Source organism: Rana temporaria, chromosome 1, assembly GCF_905171775.1.
Source record: "Rana temporaria chromosome 1, aRanTem1.1, whole genome shotgun sequence".
NCBI lineage: Eukaryota > Metazoa > Chordata > Amphibia > Anura > Ranidae > Rana > Rana temporaria.
The window spans coordinates 123,923,102-123,935,447 of NC_053489.1; the positions used below are offsets into that span (position 1 = coordinate 123,923,102).

The 12,346-nt window shown below is 42.9% G+C and overlaps 1 protein-coding gene across 1 annotated transcript in view; it reads right to left on the minus strand.

Annotated features, from left to right (window-relative positions):
- MCTP1 (multiple C2 and transmembrane domain containing 1) overlaps positions 1-12,346 on the minus strand; it is a 1,082,102-nt gene that overhangs the window by 662,456 nt on the left and 407,300 nt on the right. The window contains exon 5 of the mRNA XM_040342284.1: positions 1,884-1,995. Coding sequence (XP_040198218.1) covers positions 1,884-1,995 — 112 coding nt within the window. The remainder of the gene's footprint in view (positions 1-1,883; positions 1,996-12,346) is intronic.

Consider the following 12,346-nt stretch of genomic DNA (forward strand, 5'->3'; position numbering starts at 1 on the left):
TATTCAGTGCTCTGATTATTAGTGTAAATGTCCCTTTCACACAAGCCAGTTATCGGCTCTCTTCTCCTCTCCTCATGCTGTCAGTGTGAGGAAAGGAATGCTGATAACTGGCTTGTGTTTACATCGTGATCAGCCGTGATTGGACACAGCTGATCATGTGCTACAGAGCCACAGCTGAACACAGAGCACACCGCTTGTGCGTCGACCGCGCTATAGCCAAATGACGACTACTCAGCGATCGGCAAGTGTTTAAAGGGGTTGTAAAGGTTCATGTTTTTTTCACCTCAATGCATCCTATGCTTACCTGAGCCCGTTCACCTGCTGTACGTGTCCCCTGGTGTCCTCTTCTCCACAAAGTCTGGTCGTTGATTGGATAGATTGATAGCAGCGCAGCCATTAGCTCCCGCTGCTGTCAATCACATCCAATGACACGGCCGCCGGGGGGTGGGACCGAGTCATACACTCTGCGTCTATGGACGCCAACTGTATGACACAGGAGCGCACCCGCAAGCTAACCCCCTTGGGAAAGAGCTTCCCAGAGGGGGTTAGCTATTGCAGGGAGGAGCCAAGACAGCCGCCATGGGACCCCAGAAGACAAGGATCGGGGCCACTCTGTGCAAAACGAACTGCACAGTGGAGGTAAGTATGACATGTTTGTTATTTAAAAAAATAAAATCAAACCTATACAACCATTTTAACCACTTCAGCCCCGGACCATATTGCTGGCAAATGACCGGGCCACTTTTTGCGATTCGGCACTGCGTCGCCTTAACTGACAATTGCGCGGTTGTGCGACGTGGCTCCCAAACAAAATTGGCGTCCTTTTTTTCCCACAAATAGAGCTTTCTTTTAGTGGTATTTGATCACCTCTGCGTTTTTTTAGTTTTTGCGCTATAAACAGAAATAGAGCGACAATTTAAAAAAGAAATTATATTTTTTACTTTTTGCTGTAATAAATATCCCCCAAAAATATATTAAAAAAAATGTTTTTCCTCAGTTTAGGCCGATACGTATTCTTCTACATATTTTTCGTTAAAATAAATTGCAATAGGCGTTTATTGATTGGTTGGCGCAAAAGTTATAGCGTTTACAAAATAGGGGATAGTTTTATGGCATTTTTATTAATATTTTTTTTTACTAGTAATGGCGGCGATCAGCGATTTTTATCGGTACTGCGACATTATGGCGGACACTTCGGACACTTTTGACACATTTTTGGGACCATTGGCATTTTCATAGCGATCAGTGCTATACAAATGCATTGATTACTATAAAAATGCCACTGGCAGTAAAGGGATTAACACTAGGGGCGAGGAAGGGGTTAATCGTGTTCCCTGGGTGTGTTCTAACTGAAGGGGGGGTGGGACTGACATGAGGAAATGACAAATCGCTGTTCATACATTATATGAACAGACGATAGGTCATTTCCCCCCCTGACAGGACCGGGAGCTGTGTGTTTACACACACAGCTCCCGGTTCTCGCTCTGTAACGAGCGATCGCGGGTGCCCGGCGGTGATCGGGCACGCGCGTCGGGATCGGGGGGCGCGCGCGGCCTAGTGCCCCATTCGCGAGGTGACGTATACCTACGTGACCTCGCGCAGGGGAGCCGACCTGCTCCCGTATAACTGCGGCGGCTGGTCGGCAAGTAGTTAAGGGGGTGTGGCAGGGGGTGTGTCCTATGCCTACAATAGGTAATAGGTGTCCCTCATTCCCATCTCAAAAAGTTGGGAAGTATGCCAATGTGCACAAAACTATACCCTGTGTGCATCAGCAGTGTTTTAACGTTGTCGTGACTAAGTCCTTACCCACACATATCTTCAGCAAACGTTGCATGTAAGCAAAATGTTGTTTTCATTACTAATTACACATTTGAACTACTCACCGACTCCATGCTGACACTGTCTTTCTGAGACAAGAAAACTGACAAATATATGGTTCCCAGTACATGATCAGGGTGCTGTGGATCTTTCAGGTTTAATGCCACGTCTTTTGCACTAGAAATGTAAAACAAATAAATTAAAGATGTGACAGCTGTCACTAATAAATATGTAATTATTAATATTATTGTAGAATAATGATAGAATTTTTTTTAGAAATAGAGTCTTGCTCGCAAATGCGACATGCCATGTTATTATGACTCGTCCCACGCTCAGGAATATGCTGTTTTGATATAAACATATTATTCTGATTTTCAACATGCAATGTCAGTGCTCTGCAACAGCAACATAAACTAATGTTATTTGTCTTGACACATATCATCCTGTATCTCATAATTGATAGGAGTACTATGCTGTTACCAAGCACATACACATTTATATTTAGACTGAGCTTTGTAACCAAGTATATTCATAGGCTTTTTTGATACCTGTATTAATATTCTGAGAAAATAAGCTGCCTCTTACCTTTTCCTTAATATTATTTATCTATCTATCTATCTATCTATCTATCTATCTATCTATCTATCTATCTATCTATCTATCTATCTATCCATCTATCGGAATAATAATTAATATTTCCATGCCTTTTTAGGGCTACAAAAGAGTTCATACACAAGAGAGCAGGGAAGATAAAAATTGATGATTTAAAATGTAAATAAAAAAATATAGATTTTTTAATTTCTATCATATTTTTTAGATTTTTTTAATAAAATGCTTTTGGAGTAAAAATCTATCAAACGATAGTTTTCTATTTAAGATACATTAACAGATTAGTTTATTCAGCATGAAATGGAGCTTAGTTATGTAGCATGAGGCTGTATATTCTGCAATATTTAAATTTTTGGTAAACTCATTCAATGAATCAAAGCTCTGCAAGCTGAGATAACATGCACTGGCAATGTTATTGTTTTAATAAAATAAAATAATTTGAGTAGTTCTCTAACTATGTGTAATTAACCTATTAACCTAAAATTGGTTCTGATATCGCTTTTTACTAACCTGACAGCTTATTATTCTAAATAGGAAACCTTCATTTTGTTTGCAAATATTAACGATTTTAACTATCAGCAAGAATAAGGCCTTACATTTAAAGAGCCCCTGTCATTTCAGATCCATCATGGCAGCACCTATATGCAGGCATCCACTCACCTGCTGCCGCCACATCCCTCACCTTGTTGTGTCACCAGTCTTCTCTTTAAAGGGAATGGGACTGTCGGTGAGTCAACAGCGGGTCAAAGGAGGAGCCACTGCGGGACAGAGATGCCAGTTGCTCTTTAAAAATTATGATTTAAATTGAGTTGATTTAACCACTTAAGCCCCGGACCAAAATGCTGCCTAAAGACCCAAGGGGTTTTTACAGTTCGGGACTGCGTCGCTTTAACAGACAATTGCGCGGTCGTGCGACGTGGCTCCCAAACAAAATTGGCGTCTTTTTTTCCCCACAAATAGAGCTTTCTTTTGGTGGTATTTGATCACCTCTGCGGTTTTAATTTTTTGCGCTATAAACAAAAATAGAGCGACAATTTTGAAAAAAATGCTATATTTTTTACTTTTTGCTATAATAAATATCCCCCAAAAACATATATAACATTTTTTTTTCCTCAGTTTAGGCCGATACGTATTCTTCTACCTATTTTTGGTTTATCGGTTGGTTTGCGCAAAATTTATAGTGTTTACAAAATAGGGGATAGTTTTTTTGCATTTTTATTTATTTATTTATTTTTACTACTAATGGCGGCGATCAGCGATTTTTTTCATGACTGCAACATTATGGCGGACACTTCGGACAATTTTGACACATTTTTGGGACAATTGTCATTTTCACAGCAAAAAATGCATTTAAATTGCATTCTTTATTGTGAAAATGACAGTTTGCAGTTTGGGAGTTAACCACAGGGGGCGCTGTAGGAGTTAGGGTTTACTTTGTGTGTGTTTACTAGTGTAGCTGTAGGAATGACTAGTGTGGCTGTAGGAATGACGTCATCGATCGTGTCTTCCCTATAAAGGGAATGACGTGATCGATGCGCCGACACAGTGAAGCACGGGGAAGCCGTGTTTACACACGGCTCTCCCCGTTCTTCAGCTCCGGGGAGCGATCGCGACGGAGCGGCTATAAACGAATAGCCGCGCCGTCGTCCCGGATCGCTCCTGAAGCCACGGGGACCGCCGCATGAACGGGGGGGGGTCCCGATCGGACCCCCGACCCACGTCAAGCAGAGGACGTATATATACGTACATGTGCCTGCCTGTGCCATTCTGCTGACGTATATGTACATGAGGCGGTCCTTAAGTGGTTAAATCAAGCCTTTTATTAGCTTGATTTAAATTAAATCCACCCTGGAAGAGAGAGAGCAAGAGAGCTTGATGTGCAGACACCATTATTGTCTGATAATTAAGCACCTGTTTATTTATACAGCCATAAATCGGAGATTTACCAAAAATTTGTGTAATATACTTAAAGGGTATGTAAAGGTAATTTTTTTAAAATAACAAACATGTTATACTTACCTCCACTGTGCAGCTCATTTCGCACAGAGTGGCCCCAAACCTGGTCTTCTGGGGTCCCTCGGCGGCTGTCTCGGCTCCTCCTCGCAAGAACTCATCACCCTTATGCGAGCTCGCATGGTGATGAGTTATTGCGGGTGCTCTCCTGTGATACAGCCGGCGGCCATAGCACTGTATCACTCGGCCCCACCCACCATTACGCTGTGTCATTGGATATGATTGACAGCAGCGTGAGCCAATGGCTGCGGTGCTTTCAATCAACCAATGAATGACCCAAGAAGCCAACCGAGAAGCCTGCTCGTTCACGGTGCTGGACTGTAGAAGGTTCAGGTAAGTAAACGGGGGCTCGGGGGGCGCTATTCCTCGAATGTTTTTTCACCTTTACAAGACCTTTAATTCACCTGCAGTAAATGTTTAAAGGATATCAGATCAAAGGTTTAGATGAGTAACTCATGAGTCAAGGGCTATCATGTCTCTTAACCATTGAACAAAGTGAATAAAAAAAACAAAAAAGGGCCGCAGGGCCACAGGTGAACTTGGATCCCCCACCCTGCATAGCCAGGCACACCAAATTTCCACATGCACTCTTGAGTAAGAGAACACTCTGTGACTTTGTTTTTTTGTTATTTATTGAGGGATAATAACTTGGATAGGGATTGGAGATCCAGATCTACCAACTTCCAGACCAGGGGGAAGTGCCAGAGAGAGCTGCCAGGTGAGTCATCTCGCACCCTGAGTCACTAAACCCTGACCCAGATTCACAACCCAGGCCTGGCTCTCAGCCAAGTCGATTTGCCTACTCTAATAACCAACCTATTTACATTTAACACACCAGTGGGTGCTACAATAATAATAATATTTATAAATAAAATGTGGCTTTTATATAGTAGTATACCTTTTGGCTGTGTTAAAGTTCCATGGGAGGCATTATTTTTTCTCTTTGTTCAATGGATGTCAAGTTTACAGGTTTATAAATATGCCCCTTACTGTACAAAGTATATACACACACAATTTTTTGTTCTAAAAATAAGTCTCCTAGAGAACTATAGATTAGTTAGGAGCACAGCAGAAGCTACCTGGTTTGCCTCCCTTTGTGTAACTGAAATTTAAAGTCACCCAATAAGTGATGAATCACTGTTGAGTCAATCATTTGTGTGTGTCTGTGAGAGAGAATTTCAGTTTGAGCTATGGAGTCCTGTTAACAGACTTTACAACAAGCCATCTTGAAAATACAAAAGAAGAATACTTGCTAATTTTATATGTGAAGTTTAAAAGTGGATATTTGTGAACACTGAGACTGTTGATCTTTCTTGTTGTGAATTTTGTTCCTTTTTGTAGTAATTTATGAATATGCATGAGTATTCACTTACTTTGTACTTTTACTCTAAAATTTAAAATAATCATAACTATTGAAAATAAAATAGAAATAATGGGCCAGATTCACAGAAGAGATACGACAGCGTATCTCCTGATACACCGTTGTATCTCTTGTCGTATATATGCGGCTGATTCATAGAATCAGTTCCGCATAGATAGCCCTAAGATCCGACAGGTGTAATTGACTTACACCGTCGGATCTTAGGATGCAATACTTCGGCCGCTGCTGGGTGGATTTTGCGTCGTTTTCCTGCGTCGGGTATGCTAATGAGCATTTACGGCGATCCACGACGGTTTTCGCATTCGTTACGTCGTCGCTAGTAATTTTTTCCCGTCGCAAAGTTAAGCCTCGTTTTATGGCTGTCGTTCCCGCTTCGAATTTCAATTTTTTTTTTTTTGGCGTAAGACGTCCGGGAATACGAAAGTACGTTACGCACGTCGCCGTTCAAAAAAATTATGTCACTTCGTGCAAAGCACGGCGGGAATTTCCTAACGGAGCATGCGCAGTACGTCCGGCGCGGGAGCGCGCCTAATTTAAATGGTACCCGTCCCATTTGAATTGGGCGGGCTTGCGCCGGACGTGTTTACGATACACCGCCGCAAGTTTACAGGTAAGTGCTTTGTGAATCAGGCACTTACGCTGAAAACTTGCGTCGGTGTAACGTAAACGGGATATGTTACGCCGCCGCTAGTGTACGTGAATCTGGCCCAATGAGCCTAGTGCTCCGCTAGATCAAAAGAAGGCAAAATCTTAATAAAAAATTTTCCATATTGGCCTAACGCTATTTGGTTTCTTTGTTAGGCCTCTATCACATGGGTACACAGACCTGTAAACTTAAAGCGAGAGTTCACCCGAAAAAAAAATTTTAACATTAGATTCATGCTCATTTTGTCAAGGGGAATCGGAATAGTTTTTTTAAAAACAAAGCAGTACTTACCGTTTTAGAGAGCGATCTTCTCTGCCGCTTCCGGGTATGGTCTTTGGGACTGGGCGTTCCTATTTGATTGACAGTCTTCCGAAAGGCTTCCGTCGGTCGCATACATCGCGTCACGAGTAGCCGAAAAAAGGCCGAACGTCGGTGCGGCTCTATACGGCGCCTGCGCACCGACGTTCGGCTACTTTCGGAAAATCGTGACGCGATAGATGCGACCGTCGGAAGCCTGTCGGAAGACTGTCAATCAAATAGGAACGCCCAGTCCCGCAGCCCATACCCGGAAGCGGCGGAGAAGATCGCTCTCTCTAAAACGGTAAGTACTGCTTCATTTTTAAAAAAAATTGCCGATTACCCTAGACAAAATGAGCATGAATCTAAGGTTACAAATTTACATTTCCGGGTGAACCTCTACTTTAAGCAGAGTTTTTGGCACATAAGATATTGGGGACACCCGAGATTTGCCGAGGTCAGCCGAAGTGTCCTCTGGCCTTTTCGGCAGTTTCCGAGGCTCTCCGGCGCCCCCGCCTCTGGCCGCATGTGGTATTGCATGCCAGTGAAGTCAATGTGGAACAAATTATTTTCGACTTCAATGGGGAAACTTGCTTTGATATGCGAGTACTTTGGATTATGAGCATTCTCCTGGAATGGATTATGCTCGAAATCCGAGGTTCCACTGTATATGATTTTGTGAAATAACGTCAGTATGCACGTATGAAGTTATCCTTTAACACCCAGAAAATACAGCACATCTGTCACCCTCTCATCGTAGGTCAGCAAAACTCAATCTCAGCCGCAGTGGAATGTTCAGCACTCCACTGATCAGAAGAAAATAGGAGGAAGAGACATCTTTGTGTAGTAGTACTTTTATTCAGATATACAATAAAAACAAATATCTTGCACCATTTGAATGACAGTGATCCAATAGCACCATACACAGATTTTGTCATAGGGACATCGTTACAGGGTTCAGAAGAATGGCGTTGTGTAAAATGAACAGGTTAATTTTATTGGTGCAAGAATTTTGTAAAGAGGGACCTACTACTATAATTATTAATATTAATAAAAAGAAGAGTGTTTTTTTTTGCACTAATTTAAAAAAGAAATCCTAATTCGATCCACCAATCTATGATTGCTTCCTATCAATATTACCTTGGTGGAAGAAGAGTTTAAAGTTCTCGCTCGTTGTACGTGGTGTCAACCCAACTGGCTCATCTACATCCTTCCCACTGAGGCCTTGTACACACGGTCGGTCCAAACCGATGAAAACGGCCTTAAGTCCAGTTTCATCGGTCAAATCCGACCGTGTGTATGGCCTATCGGTCCTTTGTCCTTCGGTCCAAAATTTTAAAACATGCTTTAAAAATCGAACCGATGGACCGCTGCCCGATCGGTCCAAACCGATGGTTAGTACGGAAAGCATCGGTTCAAAACACATGCATGCTCAGAATCAAGTCGACGCATGCTTGGAAGCATTGAACTTCATTTTATTCAGCACGTCGTGTGTTTGACGTCACCGCGTTCTGACCCGATCGGTTTTTGGAACGATGGTGTGTACGCACATCAGACCATCAGGCCACTTTAACGGTGAACCGATGGAAATGGCCCGTCGGACCATTCTCATCAGTTTGGAACGACCGTGTGTACGCGGCCTCAGAGTTTCAGAGGTTGTAATCTAGCTGGAGATGTATCACCACTAGGGATGAGCTTCGAGTTCGACGAACAACGAACAATTAGGGGTGTTCGCGGCAAATTCGAAAAGCCACGGAACACCTGTTAAAGTCTATGGGAGAAATCTAAAGTGTTGATTTTAAAGGCTAATATGCAATTTATTGTCCTAAAAAGTGTTTGGGGACCTGGGTCCTGTGTCAGGAAACATGTATCAATGCAAATTTTTTTTTAAAAACGGCCGTTTTTTCAGGAGCAGTGAATTTAATAATGCTAAAAGTGAAACAATAAAAGTGTAATATTACTTTAAATTTCGTACCTAGGGGGGGTGTAAAGTCAGCATGTGAAAAAGCGCATGTTTCCCGTACATAGAACTGTCCCTGCACAAAGTGTCATTTCTGAATGAAAAAAAGCCATTTAAAAACGGCTTTGCGGCTCTAATGAATTGTCGGCTCTTTCAATTACAGAGATGATTCATTCATAAAGAAAAAAAAATGTGTGGGGGTCCCCCAAATAAAATTACCAGGCCCTTCAGGTCTGGAATGGATATTAAGGGGAACCCCGCCGTAAAAAAAAAAAAAAATTACGTGCGGTTCCCCGCAAATATCCATACCAGGCCCTTCAGGTCTGGTGTGGATTTTAAGGGGAACTCCACCCCAAATAAAAAAAAAATGGCGTGGAGTCCCCCTAAAAATCCACAACAGACCCTTATCCGAACACGTTAACCTGGCCGGCCGCAGAAAAGAGGGGGGGACAAAGTGCGCCCCCCCCTCTCCTGAACCGCACCAGGCCACATGCCCTCAACATGGGGAGGATGTCCCCATGTTGATGGGGACAAGGACCTCATCCCCACAACCCTTGCCCGGTGGTTGTGGGGATCTGCAGGCGGGGGGCTTATCAGAATCTGGAAGACCCCTTTAACAAAGGGGACCCCCAGATCCTGGCCCCCCCCTATGTGAATTGGTAATGGGGTACACTGTACCTCTACCATTTCACGAAGGAAGCGTAAATAGTAAAAAAAAAAAACACAGACACCGTACAAAAAAATCCTTTATTAATAATAAAAAAAAAAAATCCAGCGATGTGAATCCACTGTCTCCTATCCAGCGATGGATGATCTCTCCAGCGACGGATGATCAGCGGTCCGGTCCAGCGATGCAGAAGATCCATCCGTCCAGAGCGCAGCAGGGGAGCTCCACTCTCCGCTGGACACAGCCCCCCGCCCGCAGACCCCCACAACCACCGGGCAAGGGTTGTGGGGATGAGGTCCTTGTCCCCATCAACATGGGGACATCTTCCCCATGTTGAGGGCATGTGGCCTGGTGCGGTTCAGGAGAGGGGGGGAGCCGCACTCTGTCCCCCCCTCTTTTCTGCGGCCGGCCAGGTTAACGTGCTCGGATAAGGGTCTGATGTGGATTTTTAGGGGGACTCCACGCCATTTTTTTTTTATTTGGGGTGGAGTTCCCCTTAAAATCCACACCAGACCTGAAGGGCCTGGTATGGATATTTGCAGGGAACCACACGTCATTTTTTTTTTTTTTACGGCGGGGTTCCCCTTAATATCCATTTCAGACCTGAAGGGCCTGGTCATTTTATTTGGGGGACCCCCACACATTTTTTTTTCTTTATGAATGAATCATCTCTGTAATTGAAAGAGCCGACAATTCATTAGAGCCGCAAAGCCGGTTTTAAATGGCTTTTTTTCTTTCAGAAATGACACTTTGTGCAGGGACAGTTCTATGTACGGGAAACATGCGCTTTTTCACATGCTGACTTTACACCCCCCCCCCCAGGTACGAAATTTAAAGTAATATTACACTTTTATTGTTTCACTTTTAGCATTATTAAATTCACTGCTCCTGAAAAAACGTCCGTTTTTAAAAAAAAAAATTGCATTGATACTGTACATGTTTCCTGGGACAGGACCCAGGTCCCCAAACACTTTTTAGGACAATAACTTGCATATTAGCCTTTAAAATTAACACTTTAGATTTCAAATGTTCGAGTCCCATAGACTTTAACGGGGTTCTAAAGTTCACACGAACATTTGGTGTGTTCGCAAGTTCTGATGCAAACCGAACAGGGGGGTGTTCGGCTCATCCTTAATCACCACTAGAAGATATTACACAAGGATCTCTCTTACTCTTCTTTCCTTCTTCTGATCAGTGGAGTGCTCTGTTATGCCAGGAATAAATGTTTTCACTTTGTTGAAGGGTGACTTCTGAACATTTTACTGCTGCTGAGATTCAGGCTCACTGAACAGCATTGAGAGGGTGATGGATGTGCTGTATTATCTGGATATTGAAGGACAACTTCAAACTGCGTACTGACCTTACTTTATAGATCGGTCACATTGTTCTAGTAAGTGTACTACCTTCTGGGAGGTGGAAGAGAAAACTGTGTGGCGTGACTGCAAGAGGATATTTTTTTATTTGATGTATTGCCTGGAGTTCACCATTACCTGGTCACCAAACAAATGATTATACAGTACTTATTTTTACAGAAGAGTTAAGCCCTGTACACACGATTGGTTTGTCTGATGAAAAAGGACCGATAGACTGTTTTCATCGAACAAACCGATCGTGTGTGGGCCCCATCGGTTTGTTTTTCATCGGTGAAAAAAAATAGAACATGTTTTAAAATTTTCCTATGGATAAAAAACCGATAGAAAAAAACGATCGTCTGTGTGAAACTCCATCGGAGAAAAATCCACGCATGCTCAGAATCAAGTCGAAGCATGCTCGGAAGCATTGAACTTAATTTTTCTCAGCACGTCGTAGTGTTGTACGTCACCGCGTTGGACACGCGTTTTGACTGGTGGTGTGTAGGCAAGACTGATGAAAGTCCATCGGATTAGATTCCATCAGATATCCGATCATGTATACAGGGCATTAGGCCTCTTTTACACTATATTATTATTTGAAAATGTTGACTTGTCACGTGTATTTTTAACACTCTTTATGATGCATTTGAGCAAGCTTTTTCACGTGGAAGCAGCAAATGGTATAACAAACACACAGAAAAACACCTGGAAATGTACCAACTGCAAAATAAAAACTCATGCCCTGTACACACGACCGTTTTTTCCGTCGGAATAAACTCAGACGGTTTTTCCGATGGAGTTCCGCCAGAATTGCGCTCAAGCTGTCTTGCAGACACACGGTCACACCAAAATCCGACCGCCAAGAACGATGTGACGTACAACACTTCGACGAGTCGAGAAAAATGAAGTTCAATGCTTCCGAGCATGCGTCGACTTGATTCTGAGCGTGCATTTAGTCCGTCGGAATTGCATCCAGACGAACGGAAATTCATTTTTTTCATCTGAAAAATTTAGAACATATTCTCTATCTAATTCCGTCGGAATTTCTGACGGAAAAAGTCTGAAGGGGCATACACATGGACGGAATATCCGATGAAAAGCTTTTTCCGTCGAAAATTCCGCTCGTGTGTACAAGGCATTAGAAAAGCTAGTGATATGCAAGACTACAAGTGATTTTAAAGTGCAAAAGCAATAATGGGAGCTATAAGTAAGCCTGTAAGTCAGTCTAAGCAGTTTAAAAGTAAAGCCAAACTCTGAAAAATAAGTGTCAGAATACATTTCTATAATACATGCACATTTCTCTGTGTTTTATCACTTTAAAAGGACTGCAAGTACAGAGACATATCTGCTGACCTCCACCCACTATAGTAATGTAAGTCTGAAGTCTCTTTTTGAACCCTGCAAAACATCAGCATTCACTAACCATCTTCTTCACAGAGTGCAACCATGGGCAGACTGACCATTCAGGCACTCGGGCACTGCCCCAGGGCCCCATGCCACTAGGGGGCCCCATCAGGGTTGCCAGCCTCAGTAAAACCAGGGACAGTATGTAAAAATGTGTGCTTTTTTTACATCTGTCCCTGAAATGTCCCATACCGACATC